General features: G+C 47.8%; 1 protein-coding gene across 1 annotated transcript in view; it reads left to right on the top strand.

Annotated features, from left to right (window-relative positions):
* The first annotated feature begins 328 nt into the window (after positions 1–328).
* The window catches only part of LOC105190018 (methyltransferase-like protein 9), a 49,209-nt gene continuing 26,351 nt past the window's right edge, over positions 329–23,186 (top strand). Inside the window, exons 1-2 of the mRNA XM_011152487.3 lie at positions 329–731; positions 17,756–17,967. Of these exons, the coding sequence (XP_011150789.1) occupies positions 528–731; positions 17,756–17,967 (416 nt within the window). The 5' untranslated portion in view covers positions 329–527. The remainder of the gene's footprint in view (positions 732–17,755; positions 17,968–23,186) is intronic.

The raw sequence follows: 23,186 nt of genomic DNA, 5'->3' as shown, positions 1-23,186 counted from the left end.
CCCCCGCACCGCGACTCTCGTCGTAACGATCGAGGTTGAACACGCTGATGACGATGTTCGACGCCACCCCGAATCGCTCGCTTCCTTTCATTCACGCATACGCTTGTACTCGACAATGTACTCATAAAGATACTCACATTGAAGCATCATAATACCGGCAAATTGAGGCAGCGACAGCCGTTTGACCGCCAACGGCCACCATATTGCGATTCGAAAGATCGTGAAGTGAGCTGCAAGCGTGCTTCAATAATCGCGGGACACTCGTCGGTAACACTTACCGACACCGCCGGCGAGCTTGAGTCGCCGCGGCGCGGCGTCAGTATCGCAATATGGCCACGTGTTGAGTGAAGTGTTTACGCGGACGAGGCGTACGGTGTTCGGCCGTGTAGCAGCGAACGGCGACGCGATCGCGATCGGCCGACTCACCCGTCGTGATTCATGCGACGGGAAAGCACGCCACGTGTTCAACGATGCGCGCCTAGTGCCGACCGAGCGTTCGTTCGTTGGGCGCGCTATTCGCGGCAAGCATGGCGGGTGCGGCGGACGAGCCCATCACCAGGTGCACCTACGGCTGTCAAGACACCTGCAATGTCACCAACAATGTCGGGGACCGTCGCGACGGCGCCGGGAATCCTTCCGTGCAGAGCTACCGGCCGCACGGCAGCCTCGCCAGGGTGTTGTACGACAAGCGAAAGGCTGACGAGTGGCTGGCGGCCTACGACAAGCGCAGGGTGAGTGGGATGTTCGACAGGTCGTTTTCATGCACGCTGGAGTCGTCAGGGAATGCGGTGTATGCGTGTGTGTGTGTGCGCGTGCGTGCGTGCGTGCGTCGTGTATGAGTGTGTGGGAGAGAGAGAGAGAGAGAGAGAAAGAGAGCTGTCGAACGCGCGGCACCGGCTAAATTGTGTGATAAATCGTCGCAGAGCACGCGGTGCATCCACGTCCGGCGGCTCTACGTGGGTCACGTTGGCGTCACGACAAGTGCGTCGATACCATTGTCCATGCGGTCCGCTCTGCTGCAATAGCTCGCGGACTATGCTTATCTCCCGCCGTGCGCATGACGTCGCTTTCCGTGCCGCCGCTTGGGGTCACGTCAGTGGCCTCAGGGCCGTAGCGTGACGTAATGTTACATTGTAATTTTCGAAATGTTTCAATATGTTTGTTTTGTGACCGGGTTGGTACCGTGTCCATTGTGTCCATTTTTTTCTCGACGTCTTATAAACATTCCAGTCTTCACTTCTTCGGGCAGGCGGACAAGCTGAAAGATTTAGCCCAAACTGTTGAAACATGTTTAATCAGTCAGAGCCTCGTTCGATTTAATTGCTGATACAAATTTCACCTGCAATCACGGTGCGTCAAAAATACGTAAATACGTTTAAAATTATAGATGTCTTTTGATGTTATAATTGTCGGTGTTACTTAATTACACGAATAATCAAAATAATTATACGCTGTTATATTGTTCTTTATTTTTTTTTATGTTTGTGAAGGACAATTTTGATGTCTTCGATCGAAGGATATTTCCGTCGGATTAATTTGAAGTTAAGGAATTTCGTCTCAAAGGCTGTCGATGAAATTCACAGTAAATCACTACGCGGTTTTTTGTACTCCGAGACGGCCTCGGCTCGTTACGCTCCTCGAAATCTGTCGTGCCACCGAGAATAATTCAACTCACGACTACACACCGGTTCTCGGCTTGCACTTGTGCATGCCTAGTTCCCTGCCGATTATCCTTAATTTATGCGGCCGTAAATTAATTACGATTTCCCAGAAACCTCCCACCGTCAATTTTACGACAGCCCACGGGTGTTCTCTCTCTCTCTCTCTCTCTCTCTCTCTCTCTCTCTCTCTCTCTCTCTCTCTCTCTCTCTCTCTCTCTCTCTCTCTCTCTCTTCTCGGGCGCTAACAAAGATTTTTTCCGAGAAACGAGGTTCTGAAATCTCCGCGAGTCCGGGTTCTCCTCTCGCGGGCCACCAGGGGTAATTGGGCAACCAAGGGGAGGAAACTGACGGTGCACGGGGAGAGAGGGCGAGGGCAAGAGGGGAGAAGGGCAGTAATAATTAGTACAATTACCGCACAAGGCCAACCACTGACTACCCCCACTCCCGAGCGCCAAGACGTAGCTGCTCAAGAGTCAAGACCGCGCTCGGTAATTACGGGGATAATTACGTCCTCGATATTCCTGAAACATCCTCGGGACCGCTTCGGGCACTGTCCACGTCCTCCCTCTCTCTCTCTCTTTCTCTCTCTCTCTCTCTCTCTCTCTCTCTCTCTCTCTCTCTCTCTCTCTCCTGCCGCGCTTTGCCAGCCTATTTATAATTGCGACGGAGAAGTCGCCACGCCAATTTAACTCGCGGCGGTCACGATCATCGCGCGGCGCTTCACGACGATCGAGGCGAAGAGAAAAATACGCGCGACTCGCAATCTACGTCGATCTACGATGTGAGTATAATGGCAGACATGTATACAGGAAACAGGCCGACTGGTGAATTGCCTGCATGTTCCTCTCCCCCCCCCCCCCGCGGGAAACCTCTATAACGCGGGGAGAGATCAATTTCGAGGCTCGTTAAGAACGGCAGGAATGCACCGGACAGGAATCGAGGATCGAACGTGTGACTTTTTCTGAAGGTAAACATCGGCGAGTTTATTCCCGAGAGCTGCCGAGCTGTCGTTCTTCTCTCCAACAGCTACTCTCTGAATATTTTATTCTCTGAGAACACAACTTTCGAGAGAAAGAGAGGGAGAGTTTTATTCTCTCGTAATAATTTTCTAGAATTTCTTCTCTCTCTGTCTCTCTCTCTCTCTCTGCGCGCGCCGTTCTCCGGAGTCTCTCCCCCGCGTCCTCTCTCTCCTCCTCTCTTTCTCCAAAGTGTTTTGCACTATGCGCGAAACCTCATACCTGCGTCACTCTGCCGACGAATTCAACACGCAGAACCATTTCCATTCGAAATCTAACGCTTTGTCGTAACTTAACAGTCGAGTATATCGCGTACGTTAGATGAGATCAGTCTGTAAACTAATTATATTTATTAATAATATTAGCAGCTGTTATCATTTTTACATGCAGGTTATCATTTTTCGCGACGTGTAAAATTTTGCGGAACATCTAGGAGAGCTTGAATCTATCTCCCAAAGGTCTTCTCGAAAATATTGTTATTCTCCGGAGCGTGCAACGGGTTAGCCTGAAATTAACAAAACAACTTTAGCATCCCGAAATCCTGTTTTGAAAAGATTACCGATTGAATCTCGATAAATTCTACGATAAATTCTCCGAGACCTCGAGCCGTCTTCGGAGGAAACGCGCACGGATCACCTCGCGACATAACCGATAATCTTCGGAATGAAATTCGGACGTCAGAGTTGCCTCGTTAATTTCGTTCTAACTCGCTCACTCTCGGAGAAATTTCCGGGAAATTGCTTCCGAGAGAAAGAGCGGGGTTGAAACTCCGACGTCATACATGTCGAAACTTCGCGCGATTCACCCGTTGCGTGTGAGCCCACATTCGAAATGGCGTTCCCCGATCAGGCTGATCCTCCGCAAATCAATCTGGGCAAGCCAGTCGCGTCTCAGCCGCCGGGCGATAAGGGAAAAGAAACAACAACGGCTTTTATCTCCGCAAGAGCACCGCCGTGCCCTGCGCACCCCTCCCACCCTCGAGAGACGTGGAGCGAATCGATCTCGACTCCGACTGCGGCGCGTATACTCGGGCAGGTGTTCACGGGAGGAGGGAAGAATCCCATTCGGTCGCGTGAAACGAGAAATTTGAATTTCGAGCGGCGGCGGCGGCAGCGGCGGACGGATAGGTAAGAGCGGTCGAGGGGTAGCGGCGACGACGGGGGTTGTATGCCCCGCGAGGTTTCTCCCCACGAAAACGACGCGAGACATCACTCGGTCCTCCCCTTTCACACCGCCGCCGTCATGTTAGGAGCGACTCCGCGCTCTCTAATGTCCCTTAGCAAAGTCTAAAAACTTTACTCCGAGCCCTGAGTGGTGTTGATGGCGGCGGCGGTGGCGGCGGAGGCGGAGGCGGAGACGGTGGGTCCGCTGGTGTTTCAAGCTTTTAAAAAGGACGACACGGCCTCCCGACGTCCGCATGTTGGCGGATCAGGAGCGGCCGGGGCAACGGAGGTGGATGTTGCGCGGCGCGCTGCTTTGAAATATTAAGTGACTGATGGATGAGGCTCCTGAGGAGGGAGGAGGGAGGCGAGGGATCAGGAAGAAGGACGCGGGCGATGAGTATATCTCGTCCTTGCTCCCTCGTAGTTCCCCCTCGCTTGTTCCGCCCCACCCTCCGGCCGATCCTTGCTTGGCTCCTTTCCTTCTTTTTTCCCCTCTCTGTCCCTCACGACTTTTTAGCCGCGCTCGCGTGCCCCGTTTCTCGGGAATTTTAAGTATGTCGTACAGCGCGATCACACAGCGCGCCGATCAATGCCGTTTTCTGAGTCACCATGAGCCGCGCGCGCGCGTGTTCTCTCGCGGAGCGCAATTATAACGGTATACCGGGTCCGGCGCGTAGCGCGACGCGCTCGTGAGAAACAAAAAGGGGAAGAGAACAGGCAGAAACGATCGCTCGCGCGGAGGCAACGAAATCGATCGACGTTCCCTCGCCGCGCCGCGCGCGATACCGATCGTCACGCGGCGCGTCGTCGCGGGCGACACTGTGATCTCGCCACGTTCATCGGCACCGCCGATCAATGTTATTATTACATTATTGTTGCCTGCGCCGATTCTCACGCGCGCAAATCAGTGTATTTTCGGCGTCGTTATATTTCGCTTAACATTGTCTGCCTCCCCCCCCCCTCCCTACCTCTTCCTCTCAACTAATCCCGGCGGCGCATGTTAATCCGTCGCGCTCGGATCCGCGCGAGTCCGGCCTTCCGGCATCGAGATCGATCGATCGATACGGCGCGGCCGATCTCTCGCGATTCCGTAACAATCAATCCCCGTCGCGGGGCTAACGTCGGCTCGCTAACACCAGTAATTCCAAACACTCGTCGCGATCGGGATCCGCACGCACCCTCGGGCGGATTTATGACACACGTGCTTACGCCGCGCGCACTTGCGGGGCAACGTGCCGATGAGGAGGAGGAGGAGGAGGAGGAGGAGGAGGAAGAGGAGGAGGAGGACTAGCCGAGCGCGGAAGTGGTCTCGCGAGCGCGAGCGCGAAACAATCTGTTACATGATTACAATTCGTATAACAGTTAACGTACACGACGTTGCCCGTGCCGGCGCGATGCACACGAGGCTATCGATCTCGGCCGCGATGTAAATACTGACGTTAAACTGTCCTATCGATCGCGCGATCGCGCACGCATCGTCGCCGCTAAACGGCCGTGCGAATTACACCCCCGACGCTCAGCCCTATGATATTCATTACGCGGCATTTTCGCGCAGAAGGAGTCGCGGCTAGATGCGCTATCGCGGCCGAGATGGCGGCGCGGGATTGTTTGGGGAACCGCCTCGTGCGCATTTATGACCGCCGTGAAAACCTCGAGTCTTTGCATCCCTCTCTCTCTCTTTCTCTCATACACACACACACACACACATACACACATTCTCTCTCCTTCTCTCTCTTTCTGTCTCTTTCTGTCTCGCTTTCTCTTTTTCCGCTCTTTCTTTTCTCCTCTCGCAGGTCTTCCTCCTTCCCCGCCCTGCCCGATCCGGCAGATCACGAAGGTGGATCTCGTCGTCGTCGGCGTCGTCGTCGTCGTCGTCGTCGTCGTCGTCGTCGCGATAAGTCCGGATGGCCGGCGGATCTCCGCTTATCGCGCCGCATAATCGCGCGTGGCTTACGCGCGCGGACCGGTTACGTCAGGAAACTGATTTCTCCGGCGGTGGTGTGCGCTCTCGAGCCTAATCCCGTCATCGCGGGGTGACTGGAAGTCGCCTCTCCCGCGGTCGAGCCGCGCGAGCGCGTCTCGTCGTTAGTGGGATCGATCTCGTGCGTCGTCAATGGCGGGCGACACGTCGCGGAGCAATGCTGGAGAACGCGACCGGTGCTACTTTTCGTCACATCTTGCGAATTTCGCGCTTGAAGCGTGACGTTCGATAGATCGTTTTATTCTGCTGGAATCCTCGTGTTTTCCTGACCGATTCTCCCCCAGTAGTTTTTCGGGCGACTCTTGCAGTCTTTGAGTTAGAATTTTCTCGTGCACGTCGAAGGGTAGGTTAATACGTAAAAAATGTGAGACCCACGTCGCGTTATTTGTAGCGGCTTCCCGGATAGTGAGAGTTAATTGAGAACGCCGCGATATCTAGATGGAAGAGTTCCGAAAATCTAGACTCTGCAATTTGCACACGGCGAATTGCGGTTGCCATATTTTTTCCTTTTTCCTTCTACGTGTTCGCAGAACACACACACACACATACACACAAAATAAGCAGCACCGGTTACGGCGTGGAAATAATAGTCGCACGCGGCATAAAATGCGTGAGCGCGAGATACGCTTTGTGCGCCGCGCCGAAAGTTCATGCGAAGAGTAGCCGGCCGGATTCTAAAAGCGTCGACTTTTAAAATCGCGTGGGATGGGCCTTCAAAAGTGGAACGAAGGGAAGTGAGAAAGAGAAGGAGAAGAGATCTCGTTAGCCCCGTTTCCTCGAACTTTTTATTTCGTCCTATTTTTTTATGAGGGCATTTTTTTATAGTTACTCACGCAGTCGTATCCCGAAACGACACGGTGGTGGTGGAGGGTGAGGCGAGCGAGAAAGATAACGTGGCACGAGGGGGCACACGGCGCTATTTAAACGTGTCGTTGGTAAATATTCAAGAGAGAATGTACACGTCGTCGTCCGCGGTTTTATTCGTCATCGAGAGACGCGAGTACGTGACGGAAGTGCGAAAAACGAGTCGTCTCGTCGTCGCTGAAATCGGGAAAGGAGAGGGAGGCTGGGACGTCGGGGGACGACGATAGCCGAGCATTATAATTTGCAAGTTATTTCGCGCGCGGCTATAATACGGATCGGATAACGAAGTTGCGAAAGACAGAGAGAGAGAGAGAGAGAGAGAGAGAGAGAGAGAGAGAGAGAGAGGGAGAGAAAGGAAAGGAGAGAGAGAGATCGTTATCGGCTCGTTCTCGAAATGCTCCTTAGGGGCACGACACGACACGACGCGACACCACGCGCGTCCAGGGTCGTATTCGCGACGAGGAGCGCCCTCGTGATGAAACTCCGAGGAGTTTCACGCATGATGGAACTCTCGGCGCGAAAGCCACGAAAAAAATGACAATCTGACGGATCTCATTATCCGCTCGTAAGTGCTCGCACTAGTGCGTGCGATCTGATGGCGATTCAGCGATTTAATCGAGTCGCATATTCCTGTACACATCGTATAACTGTTCTCTTCGTATCTCGAACGATGCGAAAAAATTCTCATTAGAGACTCATAGTTGATTAATCGCACACGGGAGAAAAAATAACGGGACGAAAAAAGAACCAAGCGAAAAGTCGCTGGTGGAAAATGATGCATTTCCGTTATCGCGGTCGAGTGAATTCGTCTGAACTGTCGACATCGGCATAACGACACGACTTTTTCGTGCGGTATTAATGATCGAGGCATGCGGAGGAATTAAGGTAAATGTCTCAGTAACGGGACGTAAACGTAGGTTGTCACAAAAAATACAATATATAATATTAAGAATAGTTGCATTTATTCGAAAATTTAAGATTCTTTTAAGCTTTAAGATTTCTTTAAGAGAAGAATGATTTAAACCAATATATATATATATATTATTAATGCAATATTTATACAAATAATGAAGCGCATTAATGTACCAATGACCGGACAGTTGAAATAGGTTATGGCCCAATGTAGGGATATATTTGTCCCAGTATCTGACCGCATTAGATTTAGAATTAGAAAATTAGTATATGTTAACGGAAAATAATATAAATATAGATACTATCTCTTAATGAGTTTATTAACGATTATTTTGTCCATTATTTTGTCAAACCATAGGTGCATACTTATTTAATTAATTTTTATTTTAACACAAAAGTATCAAATTGGGTAGATTTTTTTCCAACTATCGTCAAATATTGAAGTTGTCTTTTACAATAATTATTACTTTCATTCATTATTAAAATAAATAATAAATATTTTTTTCAAAGTGGTCGAATACTGGGATGTGTCCGACCATTGAGACGTTTATCTTACTTCTCGCCGGATCCGTACGCTCATTGCGTCTGCAGGATCCCGCGTCTCATTTGTCGGAAAATTAAATGAGGAAATGCGCGGGAAAAACGAGGCGACAATTCCGCGCGCGCTGACAATCCGATTTAATCCGATTAAAATTTCATATTACACCCGCACGCTTCGCCGCCCTCGCCGGCGGTGAACGCGGAGATGCACCCGCCGTTGATTATCCGCCGCGATCATCCCCCGTCTTCATCCCGCGGGCGCTTCACGGGACTCTCTCTCTCTTTCCCTCTCTCTCTTTTTGGCGCAAACGAACTGATATTCTAGGCGCGGCCGGCCTCGTTAGTCGATCGTCGATCTCGATGGAAACTCCTCACGGTTAGTTACACCCCGCCGTTGCTTTCCCAATCGAGACACTCGCGGCGCTCCCTTCGTGTGATCTCTGCGAAAGGGGTACGGAAAATCCGGCTGGAAGACACTCTCTCTTTCTCTCTGCCTTTCTATCTTTTCCTCTCTCGGAGATGTTGCGCGTCGCCGCTCTCCCACGGCGCCGATATAACGCCGCCTGTCGACTTGCCGCCGCCGCCCTGGCAGCAATAACATAATGGCGCGGCAAGAGAATGCGTTTGACTCGCGATCCAACACGCCTGAGGAATCCGGGGAGCTCGGCGCAGCCGAGCGGCCAAACATCTCCAGTATTTCTCGCGGAAAGCATAAACCGCTCGACGGCGTTGTTTATCGTTTGCAGTTTGCGCCGGGTTTACGCGTGCTTCGCACCGCTGCGGCCCTCTCTCTCTCTCTCCCTTTCTCTCTTTCTTTCTCGATCGTCCTCCGGACGCGGGATAGGGATTTCGAGAAAAAGAAAGGGAACGCGAACGCCGTTGGACTACTGGCAATTCTCCATATCGTCGGACACGGTAGCGCGTTTAGATGCAGCTGCACAGAGCGCGACTGGCCGCGCGCTGATTCCACCCCTCAGCGCAAATGCTTTTCGGCTATTATTCCAAGTGCGCGTTCCGTGTTGTTTGTTTCTTCTCCCTTTTTGCGCCAGCGAGCTCTCACTCAGCATTCGTGTGTACCAATGCGTTTATGCGAGGATAATGTACTTTTGCCTGAGCGGCGGTAGGGATGACCCCCTTATGAAATTAACGCGTCAACACGGCGATCGTCTCGCCGATCTCCGCCGATTATTTTAATGCTCCACTAGAGTTACGTGAGGGATGCGTATTGGGGAAAACTGGTAAATGACCGGATATTTATGAATCTTTTATTCTTATCAGCGTCTATTTGAGCTGTATGTAAAGAGTATTTTTGTAGCGTGTTATTTAAGTGGATAGGGCGCTTAACTTGTTACATCATTCATATGATAAATATCCAAATATTTATCGAATTTTTATTCTCATCACGGTTTCTATTTGAACTGTGTAAACACAGTATCTTCTTTTAATGTATCATTTGATAGATCGATAATCATAGTTATCATATATTGTATATAATATATACTCAAAGTTATCATATATTATTGCTTAAAATACAAAAGCTTCGTCCCTAAAGTCCTTCAAATGTGTTTCGCGTTTAAATGTTCGATCATTTATGACTGTGCTTGATATTTAATTCGTTGCACGTGCATCCGATCTGTTTCATGTGTGTCATGCGTAAATAAAACGTGTGACGCGGGTGTAGACAACGTGTTAACATTTTGAATCATTTTTCAGTAATGTATCACGGCTATCGAAGCAAACGAAAGATAAATCGCGAGAAAGCGTTTACGTAAGCAAACGCGTTGCAATTTCACGTCCGCCGAGTGAGCCGCTAAAAATTAAGGGCCAGCCGGGGGGTTGGGGGTTTGTCGGCGCATTATATCGCGCGACCGAAGTTGCGACGCACCAAGGCAATCCGGTAAACACACATCGATCCGGTAAACACATGTCGCGAAGCATGGTCCGGCCATCCGGACGATGGCTTGGCGTTACAGTCCGTACTTCCACGTTTACGTTTCGCCAAGTTTTCCCATGCATCGTTCCGCGCCGGCATAAAGCGACGCATAACTATCGCGGACGGAGTGCGCCGAACGTAACTCCGCGATGATCAACAAACTCCGCGCCGATCTCAAATCATAGAGCGAGACTTCCTTCTCGCCATTGTTACAGGGCGAACGATATAATCGCGTAACAGAAACACGCTACCCTGTTATTTTGTATTTGAAACTGCGCGAAATCGCGCTCGCTCTCGCATTCCTGACGGACGCGTTTCACGGTGCAATGTTCTTCCATACCGCATCGAGATTTGTTGCCCATCGCAGGGAGAGGACTTTTGAAACCTCCAATAGCGATTCTTTCGTTAATTCGGTCAATTATTTGTCTCTGTTGAACTCGAGACTGAAATACTCACACGTGTTAATGAGCAAAAAATTCTTTACAGACAGCATAAGTCACTTCATTCCGCAATGAAAAATAGTAGGGGAGAAGGTGGTATTATGATCCTCGTAGGTATTATGTCTGTTCTCAATATCTCCGTTATTAGGTAGCGAATTCCAGTTATTACTTATGGAATCATTTGTTTAGCAGTTTGCCGTTAGCGCAGTGACGTTAATTTATCAATACACAATAGCTAGAATTTTTTTTTACAATGCATTTTTGCTTTCGAGCATTTCGAAATGTTTTTCAGGGTACATTTTAGCATTTAATTAGACATGTATCCTCATTATTTTTAAACTTGAGCGTATTATCACACGAATATATGTACAATTAAATATTTTGTTTGTTACTTGACATTTTATTGCTGTACATTTTTCAAGTTATGCAAAATTGAATGAAATAGCATGACATTTTGTTAATGTGGCTCCATAAGAATACTGATAAATATTCTCTCCCTTTTTCCAGGTTTCTATATCAAAATAATTATTTGATAAGTCGATTCTAATTTATAGTCTACTGTTGCATGTCATGTTTGCACTACACCGCTCTCTTTCTGGCAGATTGTATTTCCTAGCAAGTGAGTCAACATCCACATTAAAAATTCACAGTTAAGTTCATTATTATTCTCTTTCTAAGAGTTTAATTTGAATGAATAACAATTTTGTAACTAAACATTTTGTATTATTTTAAACAAAATTAATTTTTTGTATCGGTTTCAGTGGGAGGGCCATATTACCACCCCATTTTTTCGCCGACCCATTATATTATGTTGCCACATTTTTATAAATAACATCCTAAATAATAAACATTACATAAATTTGAGTTTATAATCGATTAAACAACATTGTGACAAATAATTATTCAATAATCATTCAGTTCTCACTTTAAAATATTGATTATTGACGAAGTTATTGTACAAAATGTGAATGGAGGGCCATAATACCACCTTCTCCTTTACATATATAAATAATAAACACTCAAAAAAATATTTCGCTCGTCCAGCTAGAATTTCAAACGTTACAGTTAAAATTTTTCGCTGATTTATATATCTGCTAGGAAATTGTCTGCGGTACACAGAATTTACAATAACATTCTAGCAATATCTGCAGGAAAATTTAGGTCCCGTAGCTAAATATGAATCATTGCGTTAAATGAAAATAATAATAATAATTATTATTATTATTATTATAATTATTTAACTGGGTGTCACAAAGAGATTTTCTTACTTTGACAGTCGGTCATAAATTTTGTCTCTGTCATTTATATTGGTTAGATACAAAACATACGCAATATCGTAGTGCTTGCTCATTTAGCCATTTCAGCTAATTTCTCATACCTAGATAATTTTCGCTATGACTACAAGATCGTTTTTCTCAGTGAATGCTCTACACAAAATCCAGCTGCGAGAAGCATCGCTTCTCGCAGCTGGATTTTGTGTAGAGAATGCTGCGGTTATCATCGCGGCTGTCGCGCGGCCAGCCGAAAATCGTCCTTCGCCCCGAGCGACCCCGGTGATCTGTGAACGCGCCGATGCGTATCTCTGCGAGGATTCCGAGAGGTCGAGGGCGTCAGAGCTCTCGGCGTTATTTCGCCGTTCGTCGCGGTGTACGCGCGACGTTGATTTAGATGGCTGCGATTTCCGAGTCGGCTACTTGTTGTCGGTGCCGAGAGGCGATTGCTGCTGCGTGCTGCACAGCTACACGGAAGGCGCACGGGGAGTCGATTGTCTCTCCTTCTGTCTGCGTTTCTCCCTAGCCTTCTGGATCCTTCCTTCCTTCCTAACCTCCCTTTCCCTTCTCTACCTTCTTGCCCTTGCCTCCCCTGCGCCCCAGCGCGCCGCGCAGAAAGTCGCCACTAATGACACGAAGAGGAATGCTGTCCGGCAGCAGCAGCAGCGCGCGCGCGCGCGCGCGCGACCACGTCAGTAGCCATTTGTAATGGCCCGGGGAAAAAGTCGGAATCAAAGTGTGATGACGTGGGGTGAGCGCGTCGTCAGCTACCTGCAATTAGCGACACACGCTGGCAGCCATAATTAAAATTGCACGAGCGCGCGAGCGGTCGCTTTACACCGAGCGCGCCACTCGCCTATTACCACGGAGAGAACGGCGCTCCCCTTCTTCGCACCTCCACGCATCGCCGAGCTTCTTCTTTGTTTCGGGCATTACCTACGCGAGATGATGGCACTTTTTGCGCGCCGAGAGGCGAGCGGAATTGAAGCAGAAAGAGTTTAACTCTCGTCGTGACCGCGCGCCGGCCAGATGTATCTTCCCGCGCAGTGCCGTTACGCGTTAATCGGAAATCAAATTTCGCGAACGACAACCGCAAAGTCGCGAGTTTAATCGCGCCTCGTTCGTTTTCTCCACTGGTCGATCTCCACGAGACGTGAAACGAACGGAGTCTTTATCGGAAACACAATTACGGCCGTCGATCGCGACATCGACGTAGGAAAATCTGGCATCTGAAAACGGAGCATTCCGCGAGAGGAAACTCTAATTAGCGGTAAAGGAAAGGTTTTACGGTTTTTACCTCGGATTTTTCCTCATCGCGTCTTCTTCGGATATATTCGGCTTTATATCAGCTTGAAATTAATCTCGAAAGGATTTGCTACGTCCATTTATCGTTAGTTGTCAATGTATTATAAGTGTTGTTCACAAAGTAAGTACGTTCGAATCGAGGCGAGTCCCGAGTCAAAATACCGTAACTTTCGTTTTACCGCAAATTAATACACCCCGAATTACACCTTTCTTCCACCAAATATTTTTAACGCGAATGCTCCAATTAGCAGCAAGTAACTTTATCGTAAAAACAAATTAAATAATATAGTTTTTGAGCTAAGTACACAAATTGATTTCGTTGGAAAGATTGTATATTTGGCGTTTTAATTACGCCGTATTTTTATAATTTATGAAAAAACTTTAATACACTTTTAATATTTTCTCAGAAATGGCTAAAGTGGCCGTCTAATAATGGCATGAAAGTTTATTTTTATATATTTTCCTTAGCAGAGTTTCCTTTTAAAAAGAAGTTGAAGAACAGCTGCACAAGCCAGACAATCAGACTTTTGCTTACAATGTTGCAGCATTTACTGTAATTCTCGATTTTGTTCGAGCCTTGTAAGCGACATCAAAAAACGATAATTTCAGAACAAGTGAAATCATCTAAATTTTAGAGGATTTTACTCTTATATGTGGTCTCAAGAGGATCCCTCCAAAATTAAGAGGAATATTTTAAATATTATAAATACATTATTCTTAAAGTTAGAGGAATTATATGTTATATATATAATGCAAATCTTATTGATTTTAATATAAATTTCCTCTTATACACAGATTATTTAATCTTTTTTTAAGAAGATTATTATTTATTCTTACTTTAATTTTATGCAAATAATATGCAATATGCATAAATACTCTAAGTGGCATTTAATGTAGTGCAACGCAATATGATAAATGTATATACTTACGCTGAAATGGGCCAGTATGTCTTTAAGTTGATTTTCTTCAAAAGTTCTTGAACTTTGTTTATGATGAAACAACCGGGAGAAACAACATAAACTGAATAACGATCTCTTCTTTTTTCCTCTGCTCTAGACGTCGTCGACAAGATAAATGTGGCGACGATCGTCATATGCACAGAGTGAATGTCTCTATGCGAGTAGATGGAGGAGAAAAAACGTCGACAAGCGTTTCTCTTGATATAAGAGGAAAATTAATTGGTATCAGAGGAAATCTCTTGAAATAAAAGGAAAACAGAATAATATCTAATAAATTTTAGATGAATGGTTCCCTTTAATCTCACTTTATCGAAAGAGGAATCCTTTTTCTATAAAAGAGACTATGGGAAAAATCACTTTACAAGTAGAATACTTTTTTTGGATGTATTAGCCGATCTATTAAGGAAATCGGTTGCAACTGTCAGAAATCGGGACACTGTCGCTAATTGGGACGTTCACCTCGTGGATCGCGAGTGATGCGTCCGTAGCGCGAGAGGCTGCGAGTGTCACATCGCTGGCTTCATCGACGCGTCGCACTGTGCGAATCGTCCGCAGACCCTCCAACAAGAAAGAACTCGATAATCCGTCGCGCCTCCGCCCGGCAGGACGATGACAAAGTCGATCGACGTAACTTCGCCAGGCTCTCTCCCCTTTCGCGAGCCTGCCGGCGGCGGAGTTAATGCATCGCGCGGTGAGAAGAGCGGACTGTTTTAATTAGAGAATCTAATTGATGGCCGGCTACGTGGCCGCGGCAGCCGAGCAATCCATAAACGACTTCTTAGGGCCGCGCACCTGGGCACCACGGTGTTAATTACTCTCCTTCTGTGGCGAGGTCCTTCCATCTCCCGGCTTTTTTTCCCGCCGGCTCCTTCTTCCTTTTTCATGCCACCTCCTCACCCCCTGCCTACTTTCGACTACCGGAGCCGCTGCGAGAAAGAGAGAGAGAGAGAGAGAGAGAGAGAGAGAAATTTACGACGAGGAGAGATCGAGAGAAGGAAGAAAAATCGGACGGGAGAACGAAAGAGAGAAAGAGAAAACGATTTACGATCGCGAGACGGAGACGAGGGCGGAAGAGCAGGACGGAGGAAAGAGGGAAAAGGCGAAATGAGGGAAAAAGGGACGGAGACAGAGGCTTCGCGTGAGAAGGAAACACGAGGGAGCGGGACGGGAGCGGAGCGGAGCGAGCAACAAGTGTCCCCCGTCGCGAAGTGCAAAAGCATTCCTAATTACGCCCCTGCCCCGCTCGGAGCGAAACGAGACAAAAAGCGCCTTGATTACATTTTCGTATAATTTCATCGGCCGGCTCTCTCGCCATTAAGAGTAGCCGTTCCGCGCCACGCCGCGCCGCGCCGCGCCGCGCCGCGCCATGCCGCGCCGCGTCGAGCTGAGCGGAGCCGAGCCGAACCGCCGAGCGCGCGCGCAAATTAGATCGATTCCTTAATGCCCCGGGGCCGCGTAATTGGTTCTCATTCTCGGAAGCTGACGGTGAAATCGGATATCTGTCGTGTAGCGCGGAGCCCGGTGGACCGACCGACCGGTCAACGTAATTGCTTTTCGGACTGTGTGGCGTTTCGCGGTTCTCCGAGGACGACAAGAACGCGCGGAGAGCGTCGGGGACGGGGGGGAGAGAGAGAGAGAGAGAGAATATCGTTAATGTCGCGATACGCGCCTTCGATAATGAAGCGAAAGATGTTGTGCCGACGCGACGCTCCGACAGCGCGCACGGCACCTTAATGAAATATAAGATTTCACGGCTGTTCCTGCCTCTTTTCCCTTCGTTTTTGTCTTTTTCACCGGCGAGTATTAGCGAGTGTGTCGAAACTCGTCGAAACGAACTGACGACGACGACGACGATGACGAGATATCCACTCGTCGATGATCACGCGCTTGTGTGATTTGCAAAAACGGTAACGCGTAGCTGTGCAAACGCTCGGAATATTGTGCGGTTCCGAGGGGAAAATTGATCCGCGACCGAAGGATATACGTGTCGTTAATACCGTAATACGCGGCCGTAATGAAGCGAGAAATACATTTTCGGCGGGCCACCCGGTGGGACGTTAATGGAACGCACCGGAGCTTCGCGAATTTTATACCCGCAGATTGATGTACTTCGCACAGCGCGCGCGCGATGACTTTAGCGGTCGAGTAATTCCGCCCGTAAGTTCCGCGCGATCATTCGTGCGAAATCGATTCTCGCTAATATCTTGTTTGAAAATGCCGTGCTGTTTATCTCTAACGGCGCATAAATTTCGAGCGAAAAGTCTAGCTCGTCACCTGCATAATTCGATCAATTTCACTTATCGTTCGGCGATGCCAAGATAAAACTAAAAAATCATTCGGTGGTGTTTATCACGCGATCGCGCAAAAATCTCGATAAGGCCAATTTGCATTAGCTTCATTTGACGTTTAACCTCTTTAGACATAAATTGTCTTACTGACATCAGAAGAGAGATGATTCAATTTCAAAGTGATACAAATGAGACACGTAACAAGATTTTCTTTCCTTCATAGGATTTTTTGTTTTTGGCGAATGTTTCTTTGCAATGTCGTTAATATTTCGACGATAATATTGAAAAAAAGAAACAAATCAATATGAAGAAAACAATTAAACTTATTTAACATACTTATGCGTGTCAGTATCTTTGAAATAGCACCACGAACAGGTGAAGCAACGAAAGTAAAAATAGCGTAAACGTGTTTCTATTAAGGGAGGAATTATATGCGGAAAGCCGTTTTCAAGGTTATTTTTACAAATTTTTTTAACAGAAACGGCAAGATCAATGGACTTGAAATTTTCACTGTATATCATTAATATTTAAAGTATAAAATAAATTTTATTGAATCACAAGAACCGATCCAATTTGTAATTATAGATAAAAATGCAGTCATCCATTTGCGAACTCTATGTTTGTCTATCGACATAATTCCGGACCTCTCATTACTCTGAAATCAAGAAATGAGGAAGATTTTAAAAATATATGGTTGCCATTATAGCCCGTACCAAAATGAAAGCAGTGAAGCCAAGTTTGGAAAAATAATGACTGTACAAAAAAAATATCGAAAATGAAACTTTTTTCAACTTGTAATCATGTTTAAAAAAATGAATAAAATAAAATATAACCTGTGTTCGAGGTAGGGGCGAAAATTACATGTCTACTGTATATTGTGTAAAAATTTCAAGTTCAATAATTTTTAATAATATTAGGTTCAGTAATTTTCTCGTAATCGTGCCGACAGTTTAAGAAAATTGTGTTTCCAGATAAACGCGTTTAAAGTTTTATATGTACTTTCCATATAGATAGTAACACATTTATTTTATACTTTAAACATTAATGAATACACTGTGAAAATTTCAAGTCCATCGATCCTTTCTGTTTCTGTTAAAGAAATTCGTAAAAATAGCCTTAGAAACGGCCTGTTGCGGAAACGGCATGTGTAATTTTCCCCCCTTTAAGTGAGAAGAAAAGGATTCGACTTCAAATTCCCATAAACATGACGTCCGTCAAGGATTTCTTTTCGTCCCCTAGGATTTTGTGTTTTGAACATTTATTCCCACTACTATTCGTTATAATCTTCTCGACAATGTTTGAACGAAGAAAGAACGATTGAACGTACTTGCGTGTAAATCTCCTTGCAGATCCCTAATAAGACGACGAGGAAGCACAACTGTGATAATAAAACTGACGCAATCGTCCTTCATATGTTCGCAGTGGTACAAAGTGGACAAGAAAAAGATCAGAGAGGACTTGCTCGACCTGTGGATCCCGCTCGGCGGTGGCCCCAACGCCGACCAGCCCGACAAAGCCGCCGAAATTTTCCTCGTGAGATCCGCCGAGAGATCCGACTCGTTGCCGCTGCAGGCATGGCACTCGTTAGCCAGGTCGGCGTTATCCTGGTTCATCAGTCGAACATCCATAAACGGGTAAGTGCCCATTACGCCGTATCTCGTATTGATATTTTGCAGCGGGGTGTACGCCGCGTCGCGCGCGGAATCTCGCTGAGTCTTATTTCGCTCCGTCGTGCGCGCTCCGTATCGGGAACGGCGATCGCATTTGTCGAAATTGCGCTGACGCATCGGCTGCTTAAAATTAGACGCGTAAATCTCGCGTCTCTCTGTTCTCCGCGCGAGAACAAGCGACACCGCCGCACTGCATCCTGCCTTGTAATCTTCCCGATGGTAAGATATAACGTCCTGCTTCATCTTAAGCCGAGATTCTGTATCGCTCGTGTGTCGCGACGTGGAGTGATAAAATGTCACACCGAGTGCATTATAAGGGATCAAGTTCGCGTATGGACGACGATATTGCACGATTGCATCTCTCTCTCTCTCTCTCTCTCTCTCTCTCTCTCTCTCTCTCTCTCTCTCTCTCTCTCTCTCTCTCTCTCTCTCTCTCTCTCTCTCTCTCTCTCTCTCTCTCTCTCTCTCTCTCTCTCTCTCTCGCTCCCATACTCGTGGAATCTTCGTGTCACTATAACTAGTAGCAAAAATGAAATGAACTCGGTTTGTGATTGATTTTCTGCTGTTTGGTGAGCGAGACGAAAGCTCGGTTGTAGAAACAGAGAGAGAGACTCCTGTAGAAGATTCCGTGAGAGGCGCAGTCAGTAGCTCAGAAGAGTAATAACATTTAGAAAGATCGATAAAAGACGTATATAAAGATTGATTTAAATGATTAATAATCGATGATTGTGTGGGCTCCATGCAAGCGATAACCCATTTCACTGACGCATATGAAATGTCCTTTTTCTTGACACTTCTTTTTCTGACACTTTTCCTCCGGAGGATCAATATTTCGTGAGAAACAATGCAGTCAGAAACAATGCGGTTGGCCGGGAACTTTGAGCAACTTCCGATCTACCGTTGGCAAAATCTCGCAGTCGCAGTGGGACTGGGTTTATCCAAACTCGCACGCGACAACGGCAAACAATTGACTGATTAGCCACTCGCGCGGAGAAATCTTTCTTACAGTTCCTTACAGCGGAATTTTCCAGTTGGCGACGGACGTTTCAATCACACCGATGGGAGATTTCGCCTAAGACAGTCCATTTTCGACAGTCCCCCTCCCCCCCCCATCCCCCCCACGCACGTACTCGAACTCGTAACGCCTATCTATCGCCGTGGCCGCACTCGCGATGATCACAGTAGTACACGAAGAGAAAGAGAGAAGTCCCCGCTGCAGCTGTACGCCGTCTATACACGCTAGGGCAAGGCCGAGGGCCCTCTCGCTGAAGGCGAGATCGTTTGCGAGGTGATGAAAGGGGGCCTTCCCTTCTCGCCGGTTAATTAATAACCACGGAGATACGATCTCCGCCTATCTCGCTGTCCGCTGCGCGAGGCTGCGCTCGACAAGCTGGTGGCAAAGGCCCTGGCATGGCCGCGGGTCGGTCGGCGAGGTGGGCCGTGGGGCCCCCGTTGAGAGCGAAGGAGACCGAGCGAGAGAGCGAGAGAGGGAGGCTGCGCCGTGGTTATTGATGGCCAGCTTTGTTTGCCCCCCGAACCGTTTATTAAAATCCAGCGTGGGTGATTAACCTCTCTCCCCGGCCGCGTCGTCCTGCCAGCTACCAGGCGGCGGGCAACACACCTCTACACGTCGCGTTGCGTACGCGCGCGCGTATGTGTGTATGTGCGGACCTCCGCGGCCGCCGCCGCCGCCGCCGCCGCCATCGTCATTGCCGCACCGGGAGGAGGAACCGTTGATTAAAATTTCTGCCGACGCAACTATTCGCGGCTACTAGGCGTGACACACAACCGCCGTGCAACCGTTGTGCTTTCGTGAGTCGGCCCGCCGCGCGCGAGAACGCAGTCACGCCTGAGGTGCGTGCTGTCGACTCTCGCAGGGTACACGGTTCCCGCACAGACAGAACATACGCGGATTCGAGGATGAATTAACGTTCCGGTGGCGTATGGGCTGCTGACACGCGGAGAGACGATAGGCGGAACCGGCAATCTCAAGAGGATACTCTTGAGTCCTCTTGTCGGACAATGTCAGAATGTGATTGGTCAGTGCGCGAGTTTTAAGGAAGTTAGTAAAAATTACAAGAACATTTATTTCTAACATTGAACCGTACGGAAATATGGCCGGAATTATACGTTTGTTGAAAAATGTCACGCGCGCTTGACTTCTCGCTATACTACATTGTAACGAAAGGTCCTGTTTTCTGTCATTTGTTATTTCTGTAGCGATTTATACACCGCAACGTCGAGGAGGCACCTCAATCGCACAAAAATATTACTACAAGCAGGAATATAACTTTAGCCGCAATTTTTATCGCAACATTTTCTCCGCGTGTAGCCCGGAAATGGTCATCTTAGACGCAAATTAGAGGCAATCGTTAAGAACAAACGAAGAACAAATGAGGAAGCACTCGATTGGCCTAGAGAACATACATGGCTGCAAAACATACGGCGCGACCGCTCTTAATTGAACAAAAGGGGTAGTCATAGTCGCCTGAGAGAGAGAGAGAGAGAGAGAGAGAGAGAGAGAGAGAGAGAAAGATCCTCTTATTGCGCTATCGACGCCATTTTCGGCGCGAGATGATCCTCCGGAGTCACCGATGCAACTCAATCGCTCGCCCAGGTGGTGACTGGCGTCGTTCCCGCGTCATGACGGCACGTCGGGGGACTTTAGTCACGGTGGGACCAGCTGATCGAAAACCCGACGAGTTTACTACCGGCAATCGCACTTAGGTATTTGTCTTCGTCATCGCCGAGACGCGCGTAATTAAAGCCTTTCGCCACGCAACCGCCGGCTCTCGCGCTCCTCCTCCGAGCGCGAATCAATTGGTGTAATAATCACCGATACACCGTATTATGAGTCGACGATACTAGTCACGCGCGTATTCCGTCAAAGTGCGTATTCATCGTCAATTTCGAGATAATTATGGACAAAACGAGCGCAACTGAGAAGCCGCACATGTCTCCCCGCGTTAACGCGTGTAACGCGACGCCGAGAGAGTTTCCGTATTTCGCGCAGAGATATTCGAGTTTCGCTAGCTTTACAGAGAACTCTGTAAATTGCCAGCTATGAAGAAAAGGACTTGACGGTCCTCTCTGGAAAGACTCGCTTTGAGCTTTTAATCAGCAGATGCTCGCGCATGCGCGCGTCCCTTGAAGTTATTCCTGGTAATTACTTTGTTTATGGAGCGGAGCATAATCTCGCGAAATTGCCGATTGTAACTCGCAAGAAAAATCACCCTGTCAGAAGTTTATAAATGGCTTTTCAATCGCGACGGGCAACGGAGGGCGGGAGGGGGAGCGACGATCGACCTCGGATTACTGAATAATTGCCAATAATTACTCACAATTACGCTCGGCTCGCAATTATGGTCACACGCGATTTGAAAAATGAGGAAAGCCCATCGCGGCCCGGCGTGACGTCAGCACAATTTTATTCGTATTAAACAGTAATTAACAATAATCGCTGGCAGTTATTATCGAGCGTGCAATTACGGCACGTATCGCGGGGTCGCGAGAAAGCGAAATATAAAATCGCGAGGACGACGTTCGCCGTCCCGACTTTGCGACGTACATGTGTTGATTTTTTTTTCCACTCAAGATTAACATTCTCATTCTTGCGTTATTTTCTTATACTCGTATTTTATACCTTTTATTTTTTCGAACAGAGATTAATCGAGCTTCTATTAATCTGCGCGGCGCTGCGGAAACGCGAAAAGCAACGAAGATGATATCGACTTGCTCGATCCGAGGGAAATTATTTAGAAAATTGCGAGAGCCGGAGATCTCCACGGGGAGGATTCGAAGGATCTGTTTAGGAATCGAATGCTCCGCGAGGGATTTGCATGCCGAACGGCTCTCGCGCATCCGCTTGTAATCATACGAGAGCGCGCGCGCGCCCGTCGAATACGCGCGCGCTAAAAAAGCGAGATCGTTGTCGCGAATAACCAACGCGAGATTACATCGTACGTCTATTAAGCCATTCGGAGATGAAGCGATTTCCGTCAAATGCGTTGCACCGCGCTCGAGTGTACAAACCGTCGTTTACACGAGCATGCTTACTACGCTGGCGCGCAAATGAAACCTACGATGGGATCGTTTGGAGATCTTTGCCGCGCATTTGCATCGGGATAACGTCGCAATTTCGCTGGGCTCTCTCTCTCTCTCTCTCCCCCTCCCTCTCTTTTCTCTCTCCTTGCTTCATCTCTCCATAGCTTTATGATTATCTCCTGATTCGATGGCTGACCGATTCGATTAGTACCTGCGTACCTACACTTTTTCTACCGTATATCGTATACGTTTTGATAAATTTTTCTTTATAATAAATTTATCTATCAACTTAAAATTTGAAAATCGAGTTTTTCGATACCTAACGTCAGCGTGTACCGTGTAACTATTCTATTAGTTACGCTTGACGAGATTGTTTTTCTTTTAACCCTTTAACTGCTACGGTCGAGATAACTCGAGTGTGGAAAAAAATGGCGGCCTTGCTACGATCGAGTTTACTCGATTTGGACTTTCAGTGCGTGTGGTATTTTTTTAAAAAATTAAAAAATGTGAATTTGTGAAAATCTGGATCATCAGCAAATTATAAAATATTTTATAATGGTAAAAATAACTCAGCAAAGAGGGTTATACTGGTCATTTAATATCTCAGCAGTTAAAGGGTTAATTAATGCTTCCATTTGTATTCCTTCTTCCTGCGCCGGGGAGAGAGATATTCTCCCAGAACGTGTAATAAATCCACCTCCATCCAGTCTCACCCATCCATCTATCCACCTCCGAAGATCGCGGTTGTCCATCGCGAGCTCGAGGGAATCCGCGAAACAAAGGACTCCCCGGCTCCTCCGGAGCGCGCTGGAATACGCGCGATTTCCTCGCGTCGAACGGCGGAACGCTCCTTCGGTGACCTCGCGCTTTCGCGCGCTCGCGCCTAATAACGCGCGTCTCTTTGATGCGCGCGCGCGCGCACACACACACACACACACACACACATGCGCGAGATAACCAGTCGTGAATAATCATCGCGCAATTATATCGAACGCGTAATTACGACGCGTACCTACGTGCGTACGCGCAGGCCGAAAGGGGCTCCGAACCGCGGACTCGGAACGGGGAAATCGCCGACGGAGTCACCTGGGTGACGTTCACGTGACGTTGCAACGCAGTCCCGCTGAGAATATTAATTA

The sequence above is a fragment of the Harpegnathos saltator genome, unplaced genomic scaffold, assembly GCF_003227715.2.
Source record: "Harpegnathos saltator strain DR-91 unplaced genomic scaffold, Hsal_v8.6 scaffold41, whole genome shotgun sequence".
Taxonomy (NCBI): Eukaryota; Metazoa; Arthropoda; class Insecta; order Hymenoptera; family Formicidae; genus Harpegnathos; species Harpegnathos saltator.
This window is presented reverse-complemented; position numbering and strand designations above follow the sequence as displayed.